The sequence below is a fragment of the Cupressus sempervirens genome, chromosome 6 (genome assembly GCF_028749045.1).
Source record: "Cupressus sempervirens isolate cs-2001-9-10 chromosome 6, ASM2874904v1, whole genome shotgun sequence".
Taxonomy (NCBI): domain Eukaryota; kingdom Viridiplantae; phylum Streptophyta; class Pinopsida; order Cupressales; family Cupressaceae; genus Cupressus; species Cupressus sempervirens.
In genome coordinates this window covers 225101063-225123311 of record NC_143123.1, presented here as the reverse complement: position 1 = coordinate 225123311, position 22249 = coordinate 225101063, and the positions used below count along the sequence as shown (strand labels likewise).

At 38.2% G+C, this 22249-nt stretch overlaps 1 protein-coding gene across 2 annotated transcripts in view; it reads right to left on the bottom strand.

Annotated features, from left to right (window-relative positions):
• LOC149552088 (actin-related protein 7-like) overlaps nucleotides 1-22249 on the bottom strand; it is a 212476-nt gene that overhangs the window by 106955 nt on the left and 83272 nt on the right. For both annotated transcript variants that reach the window (XR_016352859.1, XM_089787559.1), the window contains exon 4: nucleotides 3230-3474. Coding sequence is in view for 1 of the 2 variants with exons in the window: in XM_089787559.1 (XP_089643685.1) it covers nucleotides 3230-3474 (245 nt within the window). In the remaining variant the exon portion in view is untranslated. The remainder of the gene's footprint in view (nucleotides 1-3229; nucleotides 3475-22249) is intronic.

Here is a 22249-nt window from a genome sequence, read left to right as displayed (position 1 = left end):
TGACCCATTTCGACACATTTCATGACAACATATGTCTCTTGGTGTCCTATGACTCCTAGGGACATATTATAATCATTTATATGGGTCCAAAGGAGTAGGACCACATATGTTCTTAGGGGTTTGAGACATACATTATGTGTTTGAATGGGTTGAATGGGATTATAAAGTTCCCTATGGCCCCTTCTGACTCATTAAATAAGAAAATACATTCCTATGGGTCCTAGGAATATATATTATGTGTACGAACGAGCCGAAGGGGGTAATATAGTATCTTATGACCCTTAAGCACACTTCATGTCATCAAATGGGTTAAAGAGGGTCATAGGATATTCGAAGGCCTTTTTGGGTCATTAGATCACATCGTTTATGTGGTTACAGGTCCCAGGAACCATAAGCACACATATTGTGATGGAATGTGTTAAAAAGTGTCAAAAGGTACCCTATAACCCATTTTGTTCCTTTGAAACCATTATATGTATGGTTAAGGGTCCTAAAGCCTTTAAAAAAAATATTATCCTAAAAAGGGGTTATACTATTATTAAAAAAAAATTAATTTTTTTTTTTTTTTAAAAAGGGGTATCCGACTTGAGAATGGGTATTCGATTTGGGAATGGATACCCGATTTGGGAACAGGTACTCAATTAGGCTTGGTTTTGCTTTGGATGCCAACCCTCCATGGTCAATGCCAAAAACGTCCCAAAAACGTGTTTTTTTTGTGTTGTGTGTTTCTGACTTTGACGATGTAGTTGACGATTTTTTTTTCATCCAAATATGATGAAAAAAGGTTTCTTGAGAATGTTCTCAGCTTTCCATCGATATAATGTTTGTCAAATTATGAATTAAGTAATTATTACTTAATTTTCTAATGGAGTTAGCTACGAAGTGTTGATTGACATACTAATTGAAAAATGGCTATAACTTTCAAACCGTATAAAATTTGTGAAATCCAAAAGATGTGTCACATTGTATGCTTCGACTAGTATAAGAAGAAAAAAAATTAATTTTGAATTTTTTTGAACTAGTTAATCTGGTCGAATAGGGGAATTTTTTAATTCTGAAAACAGTATAGTGGAAAATTCATAATTAATTTTTTATTTGGAATAAAAATTCCCAAAAATATGCGTCACAGTCAGGCATGTGTCTACTTTTTATATCTATAATTATATTTAAAAATATTATCATTTGATTTTGATTAAGGTGGTCAGACATACACCTACTTTTTATTTTCACCCTGAAAATTTTGTAGTACTGCATTAAAATCCAAACTTTTGACGAATCAAATATTTTTTTCTCCAGATAAGGCCTAGTAGTTTAGAAACTAGATTCAATTTCTTACAAATTATTTTCTTAGAACTTTTTGATATAAAGTCTAGAACCACTTTAAAATTATGTGTCAAGTTGGCATAACCCTGATTTGTTGGTTTTTCACTGCCACTTAAGGCCAAAGTTTGGTTGACCATGATCCTGCACATACCCACCAAATAAAACAAATATAATTATTAAATGCAGGCCCTCTTGTTGAAGCGGTCGTGAAAACGGTAGAGTTTTAGATTGGAGATTGAAGCAATTGATTTGGTGAAGAGAATGGCAACAATGATTTCCTAGCAAACTCGGAGAATGACGATGCAGAACAATGGCATGGCGACTATACAAAAAAATGGTGGTCGACCATGCAAAACAACATAGACAATTTCGCAGAAGTTGCAATGCAGAGTCCAAACCCTACACGGAAACATAACACAGTCCCCTTGATTTTCCCTAGCCACCATTCAAAAACGATTACCAAACTCATGCATCTTCACTAACCAAAAAAACATTTATTTATTAGAAAGGAATTGCCAAAAACCTTAAAATCCTTACGATAAAATAAATTTGTTCATTAAATAAGAGCTACCTTTCACCTGTACGAATTTAAAGCAAATTTATACGATTTTATTTTTATTTTTATGAGTTTGCCGAATTTTGAACCTAATGCCGAAAATTCGGCAAACCTTGTGACAGCCAATACATATACTAAACAAAACAATTGCAAATTTCAAATTTTGAAATAAATCATTCTAATTTAAATTCAAGTTTTTGTATCAAAAAGATCAAGCCAAAATCTCATGATAGATAAGCTCAAAGTCCATTAATCAGCAGTCCAAGTCTTTAAATGTCTAAAAGATCAAACTAGATTCACTGAACATTTCAGCATTTAAAAACACAAGTCCCAGATGTGTATCCATAGGAGATTCGTCTCAAAATTTGATTCCAATACATTTCATACTTGGAAACGTCCGAAGAAGTCTCATGATTCAGCAGCTTAGCCTGCTGTACTATGGTCAGGGCTGCACTCCAAGATTTTAGATGATTGAATGAATTTAGAGCATTCCAACAATGTCAATGACATGATGAGTTGCTTTGACACTAAGCTTATTATTCAGTTTTTTCTGAAAAACAGGAAGCTAAGTCAATTCAGCTGACTGTTGCTGAATCAAGTTATCGTAATTCTCAAGATTTTGATCAGATTACTTGGTAGCACATTCGTAGAAAGCTAAACTATCCCATTGATTGATTATTTTGCTTACATCTTCAGAACATTAAGAAACTATAAATATTAGAAATTGCAGCTGCATAAACCCTTGCAGGAAATGTAACAATTACTGTGTGAGTTTTATTAGTGCACTCTTTGATGTGGATCTTCTACCTTCAACTCTGGTAGTTTTGTTGTTCAGACCAGGAGTCCTCTTCCATTGGCTCTGTTTCATATCTTTGTACCATGCACTCCTGCTTCTATAAAACTACACAGCCATAAAAGATGCAGAAGAATAACTCATTCTTCTACAAGTGAATGTATATTGTAAAAGTAATCAAGGCCAATAACACTGCTTTGTTTTGAACACTACTTGAAATCCTCAAGTTTTAGAAATCAATCTGTGTTTCTTTGTTTGCTTCCCAATTCTATTTATCCTACTTATTATTAGAAAAGAGTATTCCTTGGGAGAAATGTAAGCACACTGTATCTCAGTGATGGAAAAGAATCCATTTTTAGAGTGTGTGTACAATTTCATGGATGTAGTTTACAAGAACAAATAACACACATAAATAGTTAAAGAATGGAAACAGAACTGAGTCAAAATAAAGCCAAGAAAGGAACACCTCCAATTTGCCTGGTTACTATAACACCACTATCCAGTAAAATGATTGTCAAGATAACAGATAGAAATTGATAGTTGTTCATAAACAATACCTGTCCATCTGGTAGGGTATGCTTTTCAGTATGAAGTGTTCTCTGCTTCTTTTCAGATGCTTCCTGATCTTCACAAGTGTATGCATATGTCTCCTTCAACATCTCAACAGTTGAAAGGTCAATGTTGATTTGAGGATTTGATTTCTGAAGTTCCCGCGCAAACAATTCAGTCAAATCTATTCCCCCAACCTCAAATTTCTTCGACGCATTGTGCTGAACGGCACCTTCCCATACTGGTGCAATATCTGGGAAAATTAAAATAAAACTGGGCATTGTAGACATTTTACACCCATCAGTCAATCACCAATATTGTGTTACAGTGCATGATTCAAATCAGAAAATGAAATCCACCATCCAAACCATGGCTGCTTGTTAATTTATATTCTGGTTTTTCTTTACTTGTGGATCATGATTCTAAATGTAATTGTGCATTCAGAATTCATCAAAGAAGAAGATATTTTACTATTAATGTTACACTTTCAATTTCAGTACACTTCAAAATGAACAGATAATGACCCATCTTAAAGATTTTGTACCTACAATTGATAGCTCTCAGTACCAAAATGGTTATAAAACTTAACCACTACTTTACTACCACAAACACAAGGCTAACCAAACACAAAATACTTGTAAAGTCCAATCAGATACAGACTAAGCAGAGAATTGCAAAATTAGATTGGAAGCAAAAATAGCTATCTCACCATCGAAATTAGTAAGATCAATTCGTTCAATACATTATGGCGAAACAACATGAAACTTTAATTAAATACTTCAATCAGGTATATAGTGCTGAAATTAAAACCTGAAACTCAATATAATAAGGCCATCTATTTTGAAACCTTGCTAAAATACTTCAATTTTGGTACTTTTTATTCTCAAGTTTTTGTCAAATATTTTCTGCGAAGATGGCATTTCTGGGCTTGCCAATTACTCTCTGAGTCCGAGTCTGCAAACTATAATCATACCCATTTTGAAAGCTCTTGAGTTGCTCACCATCCTCCAAAACTTTGTCAATGATGCTTTGGTAGCTCCCCAAGCTCTTCTAACATTGCGCATGCCAGCATTCTCAAAACACATAGCATCTGCTATCATTTGTGGAGAAACCACAAATTGCAAGCTACCCCCTGTCACCATTCCCTTCAACCAGGAGTGAGTGAACTTAGAAGTGAGAGAATCATTGCAGCCCTACATAGCCATGATGGGGCCAACCAGACCACACAAAAAGATCCCATAGGTCCAGATTTGTCTTAAGAGCCTTGCCATGTCCCCTTTTTCAAGATGAAGCTTAATAAGACTAAATAAAGCAATAACTATAATTATAATTATGTAAATAAAATATATAATTATAAATAATTTAATAAATTGATAAAATTAAAAAAATTAATATAAAATTGAATAAATATATTTACAACTTATCTCAGAGAAATATTTTAATATCTATATTTCAATATATTGATCAGCAATAACTATTATAAGGATTTATTAAAATGATAAGTATTATTAAAGGTAATATTATATCAACTATGTAGTCAACTATAGTTCAAAAACAAACTTAATGCTAAGGCACGAAGACTAGGTTTGTAATGGATGGTATTGATGGTGGTAATCACTTCTACAAAAGAAGCTGCACAATTATAAACATAAGAACAAGGGATGCAGGGAAATATGATGTCCTTGAATCCATTCACAAAGACCATCCATTGTTGATAGGTAGCGACTGGCATAAGTGTTGACTGAATAATGGATTAGCAATGATTGATTTACATCCACCATCAGCAACAGCAGTAGTACCAATTATATTCATTAAGCAAGCTATGCTAATTATATCATAGAGATGAGAATTAGATGTGGTTCCTATTAGAGGTGTTTTTGCGCAACACAATCCGTCATACCTTCAAGGATGATATGAGAAGGCACACAATCCAATTATTGAGGCATCAAGTTATTTTTCACCACTCTTTTATCAATCAATATCAAATGTATAGTCTCTAGCATATATCCATCTTCAACATGGAGCAGATAAGGATACCCGGCATAAAAAAGAAAAAAAAAATACAAGCAGGATCAACAATACTGAAGTAACTCAATCTCAATCTGTGCCTGGAAGGACCAATATATATTTTTCACACAGAAGAAGTTCCAGAATCACCTCATCACTGAGGACTTAATTTATGCAAGGCATCTTATACCACTCAGCGCAGTTATTGTCATCACCACTACATTTCAGTGGATCTGATTATCATCATACATAAGCAGCCTTGTTGAGCAATCCACTATAGGACAAGTATGTATAACTGCTATACCATTGTTAATTGCTCACTCGGCCAAGTACATCTGGAGGAGGTTAACAAGTGTAAGAAGCAACTAAGCCCAGAACTCTAGGCTATTTAGATGTTGGATTTTCATAAAATCATTGTTGTTCTTTAGCCAGGCTTCGCATTGGCAATACAAGTTTGCATAAACCACCACTCTTAAACTTGTGGTTGATCTGTAGTAGATGAGTTTAGTGTGCGAATTTGGGTAACAAATCAATAGAGACATTACAAGGAGCAAATAGGAAGATATGGAATATGAATTATATATAGAATCAATTCACTTAGCATATATTAAAGCGTCAAATCTGAGTTAGCAGTATTGTTGATAAACTATTGTATTAAACATATATAGATACATTGTTCTTGGAAACATCATCATTCTTCAATTACATAAGCCTACAAGGGGTTCAGAATTGCAAATTATAGCAAGCAAAGAGAATTGAAGATAATTATTCTGAATTCCTAAGCCAACCAACTTGGGAACATTATAGTAGTAGCGGAGCACAATCTTGCCATCCTGTGGATGATAGTTCATGCAAACATATTGTCATGTCCCCTCTTTAGTCTGACTAGCAAAGTTATGTGAGTTAGCCTATCATGGAGGTCTCGTAGGCTAGCAGTTGTGGATAGAGACTCAGGATATTCAGTGGTCGGGCTTGACATTACAGGTAGTTGGGAGTCAGTTAAGTGTAGTTCCTTGATTTTAGGGGGTATAAATTTTAGGAGGATGTGGCAGTTTTCAAATGTGAGGTTCCACAAGACCATTCTATGGTTTTAGTTCCATGATGACAAGGTGTGTTCCCTAGTTTCTAGGAGCATCCCTAGATTGTAGGGAAGGGACTGCCAGTTGACCTATCTCATCCAATATCAGTCACAGACAGGTGACATAAACAATTTCATGTTTATTTGGTTGGTTTGGGCTTTCAGAGCCAAAATGGGGAATATTTAAATATATTTAAATATTTCCTAAGTTATCATTTAAATAATTTATAATAAGGCTATTTATATAGCTATTTTGGAGTAATATGGGAAATATAGCTTCATTTCATCAAATGTGCCCTTGTGTTATAGCTCGTTGGAAAGGTTTTGAATTATTATAAACTATTTTCACTATCCAAAGACTTTTTGGCACTATGAGTTATGAGATTTTAATAAAGTAATGTTTTTCCAATAGCCTGGACGCCTTTATTTGGGAAAATGTTATTTTATTATAAAGTGCAAAGTGTAATTCTCATTTAAGGTTCAATTTGCACTTGTGAGGAGTTAGAAGGAGATGACCTAATTGTGGCTTGGGACGAAAACCTCAAGTCTGGACTGTTGGGATGCAAGCCTCAACAAATCTTGGTGATTTGAGTTGTATTTCATTACATTCAGATTGACAGAGGAGGTAGTCGATTTATCTTGGCATTATCATTTGAGTGGAGTAGGGCACTTGCAACTGGGCAGCCAGCTTTTGGCAACATGCAGTTCAGTGTAGTAGCTTACGTGGGGGTTGGAGAAGGTCTTTTCTTCATCATTGGATGCCATAGCTTCCCTTTGGGCATTGGATGGTTCATTGCAGCAATTTCTTTAGGGTTGAATCATTCTCAAAGCATCTCCCTATAGCTTTTGTTTAGCCCTATTTAAGACAGTATTGTATATTGGCAGTGATCTCTTTGAAGTTAATATATCAAGTTGCTGGTTGGTTTCAGTATGTACTTGAATAGAATTCAGTAATGATAAAATTTGCAGCATATGTTTACATTTCGTAAGTGTTATATATTTCCTATTTGTTATGCAATTATTTTATTTCCAAAAAACTCAAAAAAAACTAAAAAAACAAGGAAAAGAAAAAAGAAATTAGAATTCAGCTAAGATCATTCAGTGGTAACAAATGCTAGTCATAGATTCAGATTTTGAAACAAACGGTAATTTCTACAGTCACCAGAATTGGGAATCTTTCACATATCAATGTAGGAAAGGCATAGCATCCATGGCCGAACAATTTACAGATTAAGGAACTTTATGGAGCAAACCAATGAAAGGTTTGAGAGTACAAATGAGTTCATCCTCCAAGCTATTCAAAACATGAACAATAATAATCATAATGAGAGAACCATTCCAAATTTGGGAGAAGACTCATTCAAATCATGTCAAGAATGAACATTCCACTCAAGGTTCCATCATTAGGCAAACCATTCCCCCATTTCTACCAAGGAAAGAACCCCTTATGGAAGAAGAGCCCGTCATAAACAATGTAGAGGACCCTGTTCAAATATAATCTAAGCTAGACCAAGCAATTCAAAATCATATACCCTTTAAGGGGTATTATGAAGTCAAGACCCAAGCCAATTGAATCTACTGTGTTTTCATGGCTTTGGCAAAATTAACACACAATCATGGGTCCAGAAACTTGATATCTATCAATCGCTCAGCCCTATGATCGAAAAAAATGCTATTAAATTTGCCATCCTCCATCTATCCAAGATAGCCCATCATTGGTGGCATCATGGCATCATCACTCAAGGCCATCAAAATATAAACACCTGTGGGTAACTTACTCAAAAATCTATCAGCAGATTTGACCAAAGGCATCTAAAATGATACTTCAAGGAATTAACACAACTAAGAAATCGTGGAATTGTGGACGATTTTCCCAACGAATTCTAATGACTATCTCTCATGATTCCTAACCTATTCCAAAGAAGACTCACCCATTTGTTTATTTAAGTACCTAAGGACTCAATTAAAGGTATTGAACCCAATACAACTGCAAACCTTGGGTGAAGCATTACAAAAGGCTATGAAGGTTGAATTGTGTTCAGCCTATAGGTGAACAGGAAATAAACATATAACTTAACAAAGTAAAGTATTATGCATTCATCAAATGTTTTTGTACAAAGCAATAATGTTTAACACCAACACGATGCCAATTACATAAGTGTATGCCATATTTATAACATCCGACACAGTGCCAATGAAATGATGCAACCGTGCCTGTACCCATAATTGTCTAACTACCCAATTTGCCAAACAACGGCATCCCCCCAAAAAAGAAAAGTCATCACCTAGCGACCCAAAATTGACAAAATAAGGAGACAACATACAATTATAGAAACAAACATAGACTAGGGAGGAGGTTGCGTTCTTTAAGTGTTCAGCAACTGGCGCAACTTGTAAACCTGATCGATGCATATACGTAAGTCCTTCTATGAACGCGTGTTGACTTCCACAGCCTCCTTTAGTAGAAGTGTTGACTGCATAGCCTGAGTCTGAGCCGTCTACAATCCTTTTTCAGCCCTTTCTTTATCCTACAAGACCGCAACTCACTCTGCTGCCCATGTTGCTTGCTGACTAGCCAATTCAACAACTAGCTCCTCTCGAGCCTTTGCCTCGACTGCCCTAGACCTCGCAGCTACAACCCTCTCTACTTCTCTATCTGCCTCTGCACGTCAATGAACATAGTAGATGTCTTTATATGCCCTTACTATCTCATGTGCAAGCTTCTCCATAGCAGTGTTGCACGGTCCCAACTTGGGCTTTGTAGTCCAATCAACCAACATCTCTAATGTTTCTACGGTTGGCCACCCTCTGGCCTCAAAGCAAGAACTGAAACGCTCCAGACAACTCCTCTAGATATAGGCTCGGATCAACTGCAACTCCCTTCTACTGGTCAAAGCATGTTGTCCAATAATTCGACCTCTCTCCAGCACAACTCCATGGCCCTAATGTATGCCATGGCTCTCTCCTCATCCAACCCATAATTCACCCTGTCTTTGGTATCGGCAACCTGCTCCATACCCATCTCTATATCCTTCTTTCCCCCTTCTGTGACAACCACTCTCATCTTCGATGCAACCCCCTCATCTCCAGGCGCATCCTCAGATTGCGGTACTCCCAATTCTTGTGCCTCTAAAATGGTAGATATTCCTGTCAATACCTCTTCCTATCTCGTGGACTAGATGGAGGGGTTGACATCTACAGGGGTGAGTCAAAACTGTTTTCTTAGGAAGACACTGGCTTGGTCCATCACTTCAACACACTTGTCCTCTAGCTCTGCTCGTTGGGTCATTCTAACACCCTCGACCTCTAGTTGTGCTGGCTGGGCCACACTCACAGGTTTCGCCAACAAGGATGAAGCTATAGTGACAACAGCCTCTATGCCAATCACATTTAGTCGAACTTGAGGCTCAGGCTCTAGTGCCTGGTGCATCTCCATGAACACTGTCATTGGAACTGCGGCTATTGGGACGTCCACGACTAGAGTTCCCTAACGGGTGGCTAATAAGGATGGCTCCTTAACAACCTCCATCTGAGCCGATACATATGTGCTCTCTACCATAGTCGTGGGTGGAGTCATAACAACGGGTGCATGCTTGTGGCCGAATGGAGGAATAAGCGGCATGGGGGTGGTGGCTATCAAGTATGCCAAAGCCGGCAACTGAGGAGTGAAGAGTGTCTTAGTTGGGAACCCTGCAACTACATCATTGTTCCCAACCTCTGCCAAGGTACTCTCTCCCTCGAAATTGGTACCACTACTCTCTGTGGTATCTTCCCATCCGCTATTAGTGTCACCGTAGGCGTTTAAGCCCTGCAGTACCCTCTTCTAGCTGGCCATCATGCCACTCATGTCCAAATGCCTCCAGTAGAATACTGGGGGTTCCCTTGGTACCAATCTTCCTCTTAGTGGAACTTCAAACTCATCCACTAGAATTTGATGGAGTGTTGCTTTAAAAAACAACCCGATAGGATGGTGCGGCATATAGAATGTGTAATGTTGCAGTGTCATGAATTCCTCAATTCTATCAGTGAGGATGCTCACCCAATCATATACCGTACCATTTATAATGTCATTCATGAAGGTAATCTGAGACAGGGCAATATTTGAAGCCCTACTCACCCTGGTTAACCTTCTCTTTATCACGTCCATGATACACCACCAATGGCCTTCCCGAATGAAGTCCCACCACAGTCCTCGACTCTTAGTACCCTTTATAAAAGACTCAAATTCCTCTGGCATGAGGTCGCATCCCACCAACTTCACCCAATACTCCTTCCGTTCCTGTAGAAGTTTGTGGTTCATAGTTACCACTTTGCGGCCTCCTTGGCTAGGAATACCAAGAACCCTAGTGAATTTGGAGGCTTTGAATGAGACTGTGAGACGATGCTCTTCTTTAAGAACGTACTCGTTATGTTGTGTCTGTTGTATGTTTCAATCATAGCTCTTAATATCATTTCAAACAACCATACGAAAATAACGGAAGTTGAATCGCCCAATGTACTTGTGCACGGATCAGTATTTGTTTGATGAGGTTTGTGTCATCCGTTTCCTACCACCATTTGTGGCACTCATGCCCATTCATCCCTTCAAACCGTACTATGAGATGAGAAAGATCGACCTTCTACGCGGATGGCTGCACTTTAGGACACACCTACTTCTTGCTACTAGATGCTCCTCGCCCTACAACCCAGACTCTTGAGGCCAACACTCTCGCATTCTTGTCAATCTTTGCACTATTCTCCTTCAACTGATCTTTCCATTGTCTCCTTTTCCCTGCAGACTACATGCTCCAACTGATTAACAATCTCCTAATTTGTCTTTATTGCACCAAAGACAGTTAGGTTTGCTCAATGTAATTGCTTCCCTTTTCTTTCCCACAGCTAGTTTTCAGTGACAGTGTTTTGTTTCTTCTCCTCTCTGCAGGATGTGCCTGTTCTTTCCTTCCTCCCCTGTGGAATGTGCCCGTTTCTTATTTCTTCCTTGCGGGATGCTCCCCTTCTTCTCTTACCCACAAACACTTGCCTTTTGTTTTCTTTTTATCTCCTTATGCCTTTTATTATTTTTGTTTCCTTTGTTGCGGTTGCGGACTTTTATACCCGCAGGACACAATCTGTGGGACGTGTCCATGGGACAACGTGTCCGCAAAATAGCATGTCTGCGAGGAACTTCCGAAATTTTTTATTTTTATTTTTTTTAATTTTCTAAATCTAATTTTCGGCAAGTATTACCCCTTGCCTTGCCTTCTTGTCTTTTATGATAGATCTTTCGCTTCAATCCATTAATGGCGTCAAGAATTTCTCACCCGTCTAGGGTCCATAATTTTATAGAACCATTATCACCAACTTCTCTGATTTTATATGGTCCAAGATATTTGACCTTGAATTTTCCCGGTTTTATCTCATTGTGGCCATTGTACTGAAGCACCAGTTGGCCTGGCTAGAACCACGTCCTTTTCAAATGTTTATCGTGCCATATCTTGCAACGAGTTTGTGCCACCTTCGTCGCCCATTGCGTCATTAATCTTCGTTCATCCAATTTGTTCAGTTGATATAGGTGCTCTCGTAGACTTTCCATATATCTAAATCTATTTTCAATTGCAATCCGGAGGCTCGGGACCATGAATTCAGCTGGTACAACTGCCTCTTGCCCAAACATTAATTGGAATGGCATCTGTCCAGTTGTGACTTTGAACGTTATGCAGTAGGCCCATAGCGTCGAAGGAAACTTTTCCTCCCAGTCTGCTTGTTCTACTCTGTAATGTCCCCATTGGTTGCCAGCATCAGAATTTCAAGATTGATTAATGAAGATGGTTAGAGGGTCTTTTGAGGATTGATTCATCTCCAAGATTCAGCAATTTATGGATTTGACCTTCATTCGATGTCTTTTGGACTCCATTTGCTATACTTTCTATGTATAGTAAGTCAGGGATAATAGAGATGGACACTTTCTATTTTTAGAAAGTGTATTTGGTATGGGGAATTATGAGGAGAGATTCCTATTTTAGATAGCATGACAATCAAACAAATATTTCAAGAAATGTTAAAGTTCAAGTGACTTAAGTGCTTTATTTTAATATTTTAATGTTATAAAGTTATAAAGTTACTTAAGTGACTAAAAGATGAAATAGTCTTTTATCCCACACTGCTAAGTTGTTCGAGCCTCTCCTCATTTCAAAGTTATAAAGAAAGCATTTGCATTGGGATTAACAATGAATATATGATAAATATTGATATATTGCAACAAACAATTGCTTTAATGTGCCTGGTGAACTCTGAGGACAAACCCCTCAAGTTATTTGAGGAAGTTGGATGTCACCCCAGCCCCTCATTTGGATTAAAGTGCAGTATTAGGAAGAAATCCATAAGAAGAATATGGCATTAGTTTCAACAATCAGAAGTAAGTTGCAATTAGAATACAAAATTGAATATTAGCTAAATGCATCAATTTTTTCATCTATACTTATGGATAGTAGTTTGCCGGCTAAGAAGTAAGACAGTGTTCAGAATACAGTTTGTGTGTGAAGACAGCATATGTGATTCTCCCAAGGCAGTTGGAAAGTGTCTACAGCCAAGTAGGAAGTCATAGGGATTATAGTCACAGACTGAACCGTTAACCACATGCTCATTCACTCCTCGGCATGCTTCTCTTATCACCGCTTGAGAGACTTCTATATATCTGATATAGTCTACGAGTTGACGTCAACAATGTGCTGGAGTTCCACCAATCGCAGCAAGAGTAACAGAGCCTAGGTAACTCACTGCAGCAGTTATCTTTGATCCCACATCAAGGGAAGAGTCACGGGCTGCTGATTATCCTTGGAGGCACAGTCTGCGACAGATTTCATGTACCAGGTCACGTGGTCAATTTCACCATCAGCGGCTAACTCCAGGTTCCTTACTCTTTGTCTATGTTTATAAGATTGTAATCCCATGCTGCAAGTAATGTTATTGAACTCCACTCCTTGTCCTTGCTGTACTTTAAGTTAGTATTTGGTATACAGTAATAATCTGATAATACAGTTCTAAACATTGCTTTTGTTTTGAGTTCTGCATTAATCAATCCTTCTTGGACTTTGGCACGCATTAGAAGAGTTCAATTTTTATGTGGCTTCATAGTTAAATACAGAGACTACACATCAACTGTTTGACAAAATTTCATCAGCACAAGTTTAAATTTTCTGATCAGAATAAGCAAGGCTTATTACAGTGGTATCAGAGTCACGAACCTCCCATCCTGTTGGGTACAGTCAGAAGTTCGTTCAAAGTTTACTTGTGGAGTTACAAATGGAGTAATGGTGTTTATAGTTCTCAAATTTCTATCAGATTGGAGTAAACGAAGAAATACAAATACTTGCAAATCTATAGGATTCTTAATATATTTTGGGTTTCCATATTATATCCTAGAAATTTCGAGTGCTTATGTTTGATAAAAGTTTGATCCTTCGGTGCTACTATAAAGTCTGAAAACGGTGCTTAAGTTGGTTATGAGCTTGGAATAAATTTCTGAAGCAAGAAGAAGGAAGTTGGCTATTGATGAGAGCAGTTATACAGGTCATAGCAGCAGTTGGCAAACAAGAGAATGATCAGTTCATAGATGAAACAAGGTAAACTTGGCATGGACTTAACTCTCCATTCTCACAGGTTATTTCAGCACAGACGGATTTTTTTGAGCATTATTCATAGCAGAGATTGATGTGGAGATTGGAAGCTACAGTGGCATCAAACCCACATCCCATAACAATCACACAGTACGAAAGTCTCTTAGAGCAAAGGTAACAGGCAGTGGAGAATAATAGGAACGTTTTATGTGAACTAGCAGTGGCAGTAAGAAAGTTATTTTATTTTCAGTTTGTTGTGCATTTGGAGTGACCAGCACTCTAATTTTTTGTTTCCTATGGACAGACATAGGAGGACTTGCAGTTCTAGAAGCCGATGGAGTAATAAGGAATTTAGCACGAAAATGAAGGCTTTGTAGGTGAGTATGGAAAAATTTTAGCTTCATCAGCAAAGGTTGGTGGAGAGCTTGTCGAATCCAAAAATAGTTGAGAGTACAGTGAAGTATATAATTTTTGCCTTTAGAAGGCCGACATCAAGGTTGCAGGGAAGGAAGCTTCAGTTTCCCCCGATAGGTATCCATGATATAGATGTACTTGTATTTAGTATGACACTTGCTAGTCCTATTTGCAGTATTGATGATGGACCCATTTAATAGAGATCGGTAGATGTGTCAATACCCTTGATGGATAGCAGCACTAAGCTTCAGCACATTGAGGCCCCCAAAGTTGTTGCCATTAGTGCAGAGACAGTTGATGTAGTTGTTACTATTGATTTTCAGGCTCTCTTGAGGAGGGAATTATTGTTTGAGATTTGTATGAGAGTTGTCATAGTGCTACTCCAGTGCAGGGGGCAATGGCTTCCTCAGGTGGGACTGATGCATGTATGGAGTCACTGAACTATGATGCCAGTGATTTGGGTGTTACAGCGGAATCAGTAAATTTGGGTTCATGCTCTAGCGTTATTGATTCACAGCCTGAAATAGAGTCGTGTGCAAAGTCGGGTGACCACAATTGAGACTCTATTAGGTGATGGGGATGCAGACAGTGTGGATACCTCAGGTGATTTGTTGGAGGATGCTATGATTTGCACCAGGTATGACACCGCTTGTTAGATATTGGGTGATGACTCTTATGAGATTTTGGATGAGTCTCGGGATCAATGTTTACAGGATCTTACTATTGAGGTGGAAGCTAAGACATGTGGGGAGATTGAGATTGCAAAGGCTTCTATTTCTTCTAAGGAGTTGTTTGAGGTACACAGTAGTTGTATCTTGGATGCAAAGTTGTGCAAGGACAATAGCACATGTATGAGTGATCTTGTGGTCGACAGTTCTAATTGGGTTTCCTATCACAGTGTAGTTAGTAAGACACAAAGCTGGCATAGGAGTCAGTGGTTACAAAGGCATCATGTGACTTATCAGCTAAAGGCGAGTGATAGTGACATTTATTCATCTCTTGATCATTATGATGCAATTTGGCATATGCTAACTACATCTGGTTAGGGTGCCCCTATGTCAGATGAGCACGATGATAGTAGTCTTTCTCTAGCAGAGATTCATACGCTTTGAGAGGTTGTTAGGATCTTGAAGCATAGTTACTCTCAGTTAGTTGATGACAGAGATTACCTTCTAGAGTGGGGTAGCACCTGCTATGAGGCGTTGTCAGGGAAAGAGGAGGTGGTTGAGCTCACCTAGGAGCTTGAGGTGACGATGGACTCTCTTCAGCATACTTAGTTGACTCTTCAAGAGTCATAGTTACAATTGGGTGAGGTTACCGTGGAGTTAGAACGGGTACAGTCAACACCGGCCCCAGACCCTGTTCAATTACATATTGCGGTTGGTGGTGAATTTACTTCTATGGTTGAGGATGAGGGACGTGATGATGTGGCGAACACACTTGTCTAGGATATGTAGTATGTACAGAGGAGGCGAGGGCATCAGTGAAGACGGGCTCTCATGGTGATTTGCTTCCTCCTACTGGATGTGAATCTATTTCTTCTTTTCATACAGCTGGTAGCATTGGACAGTTGGCATTGTCACATTTTTAGAGAGATCGACTGTGGATTGCGGGGGAGCAGATTGATGCTTCCACATATAATTTCTACTATACTGAGTCATTCATGCAATATTTGCTTTTGAGCTCGGATTTGCGGGAGGTTTCATACAGTATATCTGAGGGTGCTCTCATTCGGGGCTCTCGTGCTATTCAACAATTAGTAAGGAAGATTGTAGAGACCTCGGCTACAATACTTCCCAATAGGGATTTTGTGGTTGGGCTTGCTAAGAGGGTTGCCCGAGATCCTACTCGACCAATAGTTCAGAGTCAGAGATTAGAGCCATCTTCTGATTTCCAGTTTGATGACGATGAGCACTTGACAGAGATTTGGAGTTCTTATCAGCATTACACTAACAAGAGTACTCATCACTTTTCTTTTGACCCACAGGTGGAGGACTTGGTTTTCAGTGTTATGGATGGTGACAAAAGGTTTGATATTCATTGGACCCACAGAGGGCATACTTCTCCGCTAATGGAGGGAGATTCTAAGATATAGGGTATCGTGAAACAGTTGGATGTACTAGTGAATGAGATGAACCAAAATCACAAATAGATAACCCAATTGATTTCAAAGCCGAGATTTGAGCAAAGAATGATATCACTTTTTCAAAGAGCGGAAGGTGATGATACAATTGTGGCTTTAGGTTTGCGGGACATTTCTTATGAGACACTATATGAGTTGAGCACAATTGAAGTGGAATGTGATGAGGATTTATGTCAGGTTAAGTCAGATGATGAAGTTGTTGGCATGAGTTCCCCAGATCATGTATTTGATGGCAATGCAGTGATATTGGGAGTAGGAGCATGCGAGGATACTGTCATATCAGCAGCCACTTCTGTGTCGATTGAGCCATCCAATGAGGAGTTTAGTAGTATGCAAGAGGTGGTATATGTGTGCTCTGATGGTAGTATACTTGTTACTGTTGATGAGGTGAGTAATGTAGTGATAGAGTCATGTTATACTACCAATCAACAAAGTCTTGATGTTCACTTCATGAATAGTCCTACGTTTGACATGGATGCAACATGGCCTTATGACAATCCGTTGTTTGAGGTTGATGTTCATCACTCACCTAAGTGGAGTTGGGTTCAATTTTCACCATATGTAAAGATTCAGTTTTGTGTTGCGGCAGTTAGTAACGTTCCTGTGTCCACAAATTTTGACGTGGTAGCACCTATGGTTGATATAGTTGGCATGAGTGCTAATGGTTCTCCTGCAGCTACATCTCTTCAACGCATTGTTGATCTGAATTCCAGTCCAATTTATCTTATATAGGTGAGAACCGAGATGAGGATATTTCTTGTGGGGGATTCTTTTGGTGATATTCTAACTCCTACATCATTAGCCCAAGTTTTGAGTGCTATACTGCAGGTTATGTTATTGGTTTTGATGATGTTAGTGGTATGTAGTTGGTTCAATGTTAACAGGAGTGTCACATACTACTTCATTTGGGATCCAAGTGGAGGTTGGAGTTCATTGTTATAGTTGGATTACTTGAGGGCAAGCAATCTCAAGAAGGGAGGATTGTAATGTCCCCATTGGTTGCCAACATCAGAATTTCAAGGATTAGCCTAATATTGGATCCTCGTAGACTAATGAGGATGGTTAGAGGGTCTTCTAAGGATTCATTCATCTCGAACATTCAGCAATTTATGGATTTGACCTTCATTCGATGTCTTTTAGACTCCATTTTCCATACTTACTATGTATGGTAAGTCAGGGGTAATAGAGATGGACCCTTCCTATTTTTAGAAAGTGTATTTGGTCACATGGGGAATTATGAGGAGAGATTCCTATTTCAGACAGCACGACAATCAGACAAATATTTCAAGAAATATTAAAGTTCAAGTGACTTAAGTGATTTATTTTAACATTTTAATGTTATAAAGTTATAAAGTTACTTAAGTGACTAAAAGATGAAATAGTCTTTTAGCCCACATTGCTAAGTTGTTCGAGCCTCTCCTCATTTCAAAGTTATAAAGGAAAGCATTTGCATTGGAACTGTAACAATGAATATATGATAAATATTAATATATTGCTACCAATGGTTGCTTTAATGTGACTGGTGAACTCTTAAGGACAAAACCCCTCAAGTTATTTGAGGAAGTTGGATACCACCCTAGCCCCTCATTTGGATTAAAGTATAGTATCAGGCAGAAATTGATAAGAAGAATATAACATCAATTTTAACAATCAGAAGTAAGTTACAGTTAGAAGCACAATGGAATATTAGCTAAAAGCATCGGTTTTTTCATCTATACTTATGGACAATAGCTTGTCAGCTAAGAAGTGAGACAGCGTTCAGAATACAGGTTGTATGTGAAGATAGTATGTGTGATTCTCCCAAGGCAGTTGGAAGATGTCTACAACCAAGTAGGAAGTCATAGGGATTATAGTCACAGACTGAACCGTTAACCACATGCTCATTCACTCCTCAGCATGCTTCTCTTATCACCGGTTGAGAGATGTTTGTATATCTGATATAGTCTGTGAGTTGAAGTCAACAACGTGCTGGAGTTCCACCAATCACAGCAAGAGTAACAGAGCCTAGGTAACTCACTGTGGCAGTTATCTTTGATCCCATGTCAAGGGAAGAGTCATGGGTTGCTGATTATCCTTGGAGGCACAGTCTGTGACAGATTTCATGTACCAAGTCACGTGGTCAGTTTCACCATCACTAGCTAACTCCAGGTTCCTTACTCTTTGTCTATGTCAATAAGATTGTAATTCCATGCTGCAAGTAATGTTATTGAACTCCACTCCTTGTCCTTGCTGTACTTTCAGTTAGCATTTGGTATAGAGTAATAATCTGATGACACAGTTCTAAACATTGCTATTGTTTTGAGTTCTGCATTATTCAATTCTTCTTGGACTTTGGCATGCATTCGTAGAGTCCTATTTTTATGTGGCTTCATAGTTAAATATAGAGACTACACATCAACTGTTTGACAAAATTCAATCAGCACAAGTTTAAATTTTCTGATCAGAATAAGCATGGCTTATTACATACTCCGCATGATTTATATATGATAACCACAAGGATTTTGTTTGTCGCTTCCACCTAACCATTGGCTCTTGGGTAATATGGACTCGACAATGAATGAAAAATCTTGAACTCAGTTGTCAGTAATCTAATCACATGATTCACAAAGTGACCTCCTCTATCACTTGTCAACTAGATGGGTATGTTGTACCACGTGATGATTTGCTCATATAAAAACCTTGTGGTGCTTATTGCAGAATTGTCTAGTAGTGCCTATGCCTCTACCCACTTTGTTAAATATTTAGTGGCCACTACCATGTATCGGCAACATCGGGCCCTACTCACCTTCAACGAACCCACGAAGTCTAGTCCCCAACGTTCAAACAATTCCCAAGTGTGGGAAGGGTTTAATGGCATGAAGTCTCACTTAAGTGGTTTGTTGGCTCTCTAGCATGTATCACAGCTTAACACCCATACCCGTGCATCATTGTAAAGTTTGGGCCACCATAATTCAGCAAGCAAAACCTTCTGTGCAGTTGTATCGGGTCCCATGTCGCCGTCTATCTAACCTTTATGTGCCTCCCTCAAAACACTTTGCACTTCCTCTTCCATTACGCATCACCTTAGTACTTGGTCTGGGCCTATCTTATATAGGAGGCCATTTATCAGTTGGAAGGTCTGACTCCTTAACAATAGCTTCTGGCATTCACCTAGCAACATCTCCCTCAGAAATTGGGACATGGATAAATATTCCCCAATATACTTATATCATCCTAGAAGGATGGTGATCCTAAAACGGTGTTCATTTGGAAAAATCATCACTGACCCCTTTCGGCAGCTCTCCTGACTTGATTCGAGAGAGCTGGTTGACAATGATGTGACTTTTCCTTGGTTGCACAATAATGCTGAAGGTGAACTCCTGTAGGATTAACAACTATCTATAATCCTTCTTTGGATGATCGGTTTGTTCACTAGCTACATCAGTGCCTCGTGATCCACGTAAAAGGTGAATGGTGTAGCCAAGAGGTGATGCTGAAACTTTTGTACAGTGTACACCATCATGACAGCCTCCCTTTCAGTGGTGTTGTAATTCTTCTCCACTTTTGAAAGTAGTCGGCTTGCAAAATATACTAGGTGATCAAGGCCATGGTTGCCAGTTTGCACCAACGTTGAGCCTATGGTGAAGTTAGAAGTGTCCACATGGACGTGGAACTCCTTGTCCCAGTTTGGATATGCCAAGATAGGCACCCCCAACAATCTATTCTTCAACTCTTTGAAGGTGTTGGTTCCCAAAACCGCAGATTCAAAATCTAAGAGCCTGCCACTTCTCCGATAGGATCTCTCAATCAAATTTTGGCCAACGAATGGAAATCGCTTAGATTCCCCTGCACTTCAAGCTCTGCTACACCCAGGCGGGTAGACCTTTACCTCAAACGCCAATTGTCTGATTCAAGGCTTTTCTATAGCGAATTTTAAACTTTTGGAGTTCTTCGGCTGGTAAAGTCCTCGAACTCGATGGAACTAAAACTGGATGCTAGATAATAATTGAATGTTTTGTATAATGTTTAAATAATAATGAATTTGATGCTTGCAGAAGGAATATATAGATTTTTTGACTTCAATGAAAAGACCAGTGCCTTTTCTCATCTAGGCGATAGAGTTAACTTTGGTGAACTTTCACGTACAACTTCATAATGTTCAATACACTTATACTGCCAACAATTTTAATAATTCAGATGCGACAGACCAATTATAATGCAATCTTAAATTAGTCCAGATTGAATTTTAACTCCGCTGAGAAGGAGACAAACTGGACAGAGGTACGGAAACAATTTAATATTTCACAACACCTATGATGATCAAATCTAAAATGCTAATTGACCATGTCCACTTATCTGATATCAAAATCATATACAGAATTCTAAAATATAATTAGGAAGGACGATTCGCCTGCAGTTTAAATCTCCACGCCATTTTAAAATAAACAAAAGACATTTTATTTTATTTTAAAATAAAATAATGGACTTTATATTACAAAATCATAATAGACCCCTTATTCCTCCATACAATAATAAAATAAAAATACTTTTCTCCTAAGAGAATAAATGTGTTCGGATATGAATATATCTTCTTACAATATCTGACCACTATTTATATTTTAAATATAAGGAATGGTGACTTTTCACAATTAAAAGTCATATTGCTTCTTAACCAAAGTAATTAAGCCTTTGAAAATACACACTTAATTTATCAAATTTAATTGTTTTGTCGAGTGGCAATGTATTTAGTATATTTCATAATTTTTTTTCCTGACGCATGAATTTATATTATCTCTGCCTTTATATTATTCTATATTTGTAATATGTTCCAATCTACTCGGTAGCTTTAGATTTGCCGCTTTATTCTGCATTATACATTCACACCTACCCTATTGATGGCATTTCAAAATTAATTTCACTGCAAGCGAGTGTATCTAGGTGTACACAGTCGACTCCATATGGAGCCGCACGTATATTGTATCTGTGAAGGCATATAGTGTTGTTCCATTGTCTTCAAATTATTTTCGCTAGCACATAGATTAGGATGTGGCAAAACACAGGCATCTTCCTTCATTCAACACGAGTCTTAACTCAATCCTCAATACCTCTGGTTTAAGGCCACTGCTCAAGCACAATATCTTCATATACTCATGGCAACAGTTTTCCGCCCAGAACCTTGGGTATCATCGGGTTTTGATGTTTGCCAGCAATGTTATTCCAATATCTCCAGGCCCAATAGTTCCAATTGTGCTATGTTCTTGAACATGTGCTGTATGACTGATGACAATATGAAAGATTCTGACTGCCGCCAAAAATCATCAATGCTGCAAGTTTTATCTGCACTTTGGACACTCGAAAGAAATGATAATTGTGGCTCCGTTGTATTGCAGAAGGTTCATTGCCATCTCCATGTCTACTTTAGCTGTATAAACTAGCAGTTCCATGGCTTCCATCATGTCATCACTTCCTTCTTGGTGAGTAGTGTCGCATTTATACCATGGAGCATGAAATATTACAATAAGCCAGGCATTGTTCCTCTATTCTTATCTGCTTCTAGGCTTGCGTTGATGTTTCAAATTTCATCAATAAATATGATTATCCTGCAGCAAATATGCCTTCAATCATGACAAACTAGATGCCTCCAGCATCAAATGAATAATAGAAAGAGCTCCTAGATCCAATCTTCTCAAAGCAACTCTATAGATTCATCCAATTCATTTGCCTTGCAAAGAGCATCAATGACAATCTGAAAGTTCAACTCTCTTATAGTACGTACTCTATCAATAGTATGTCTCAGCAATCTAACACTAGT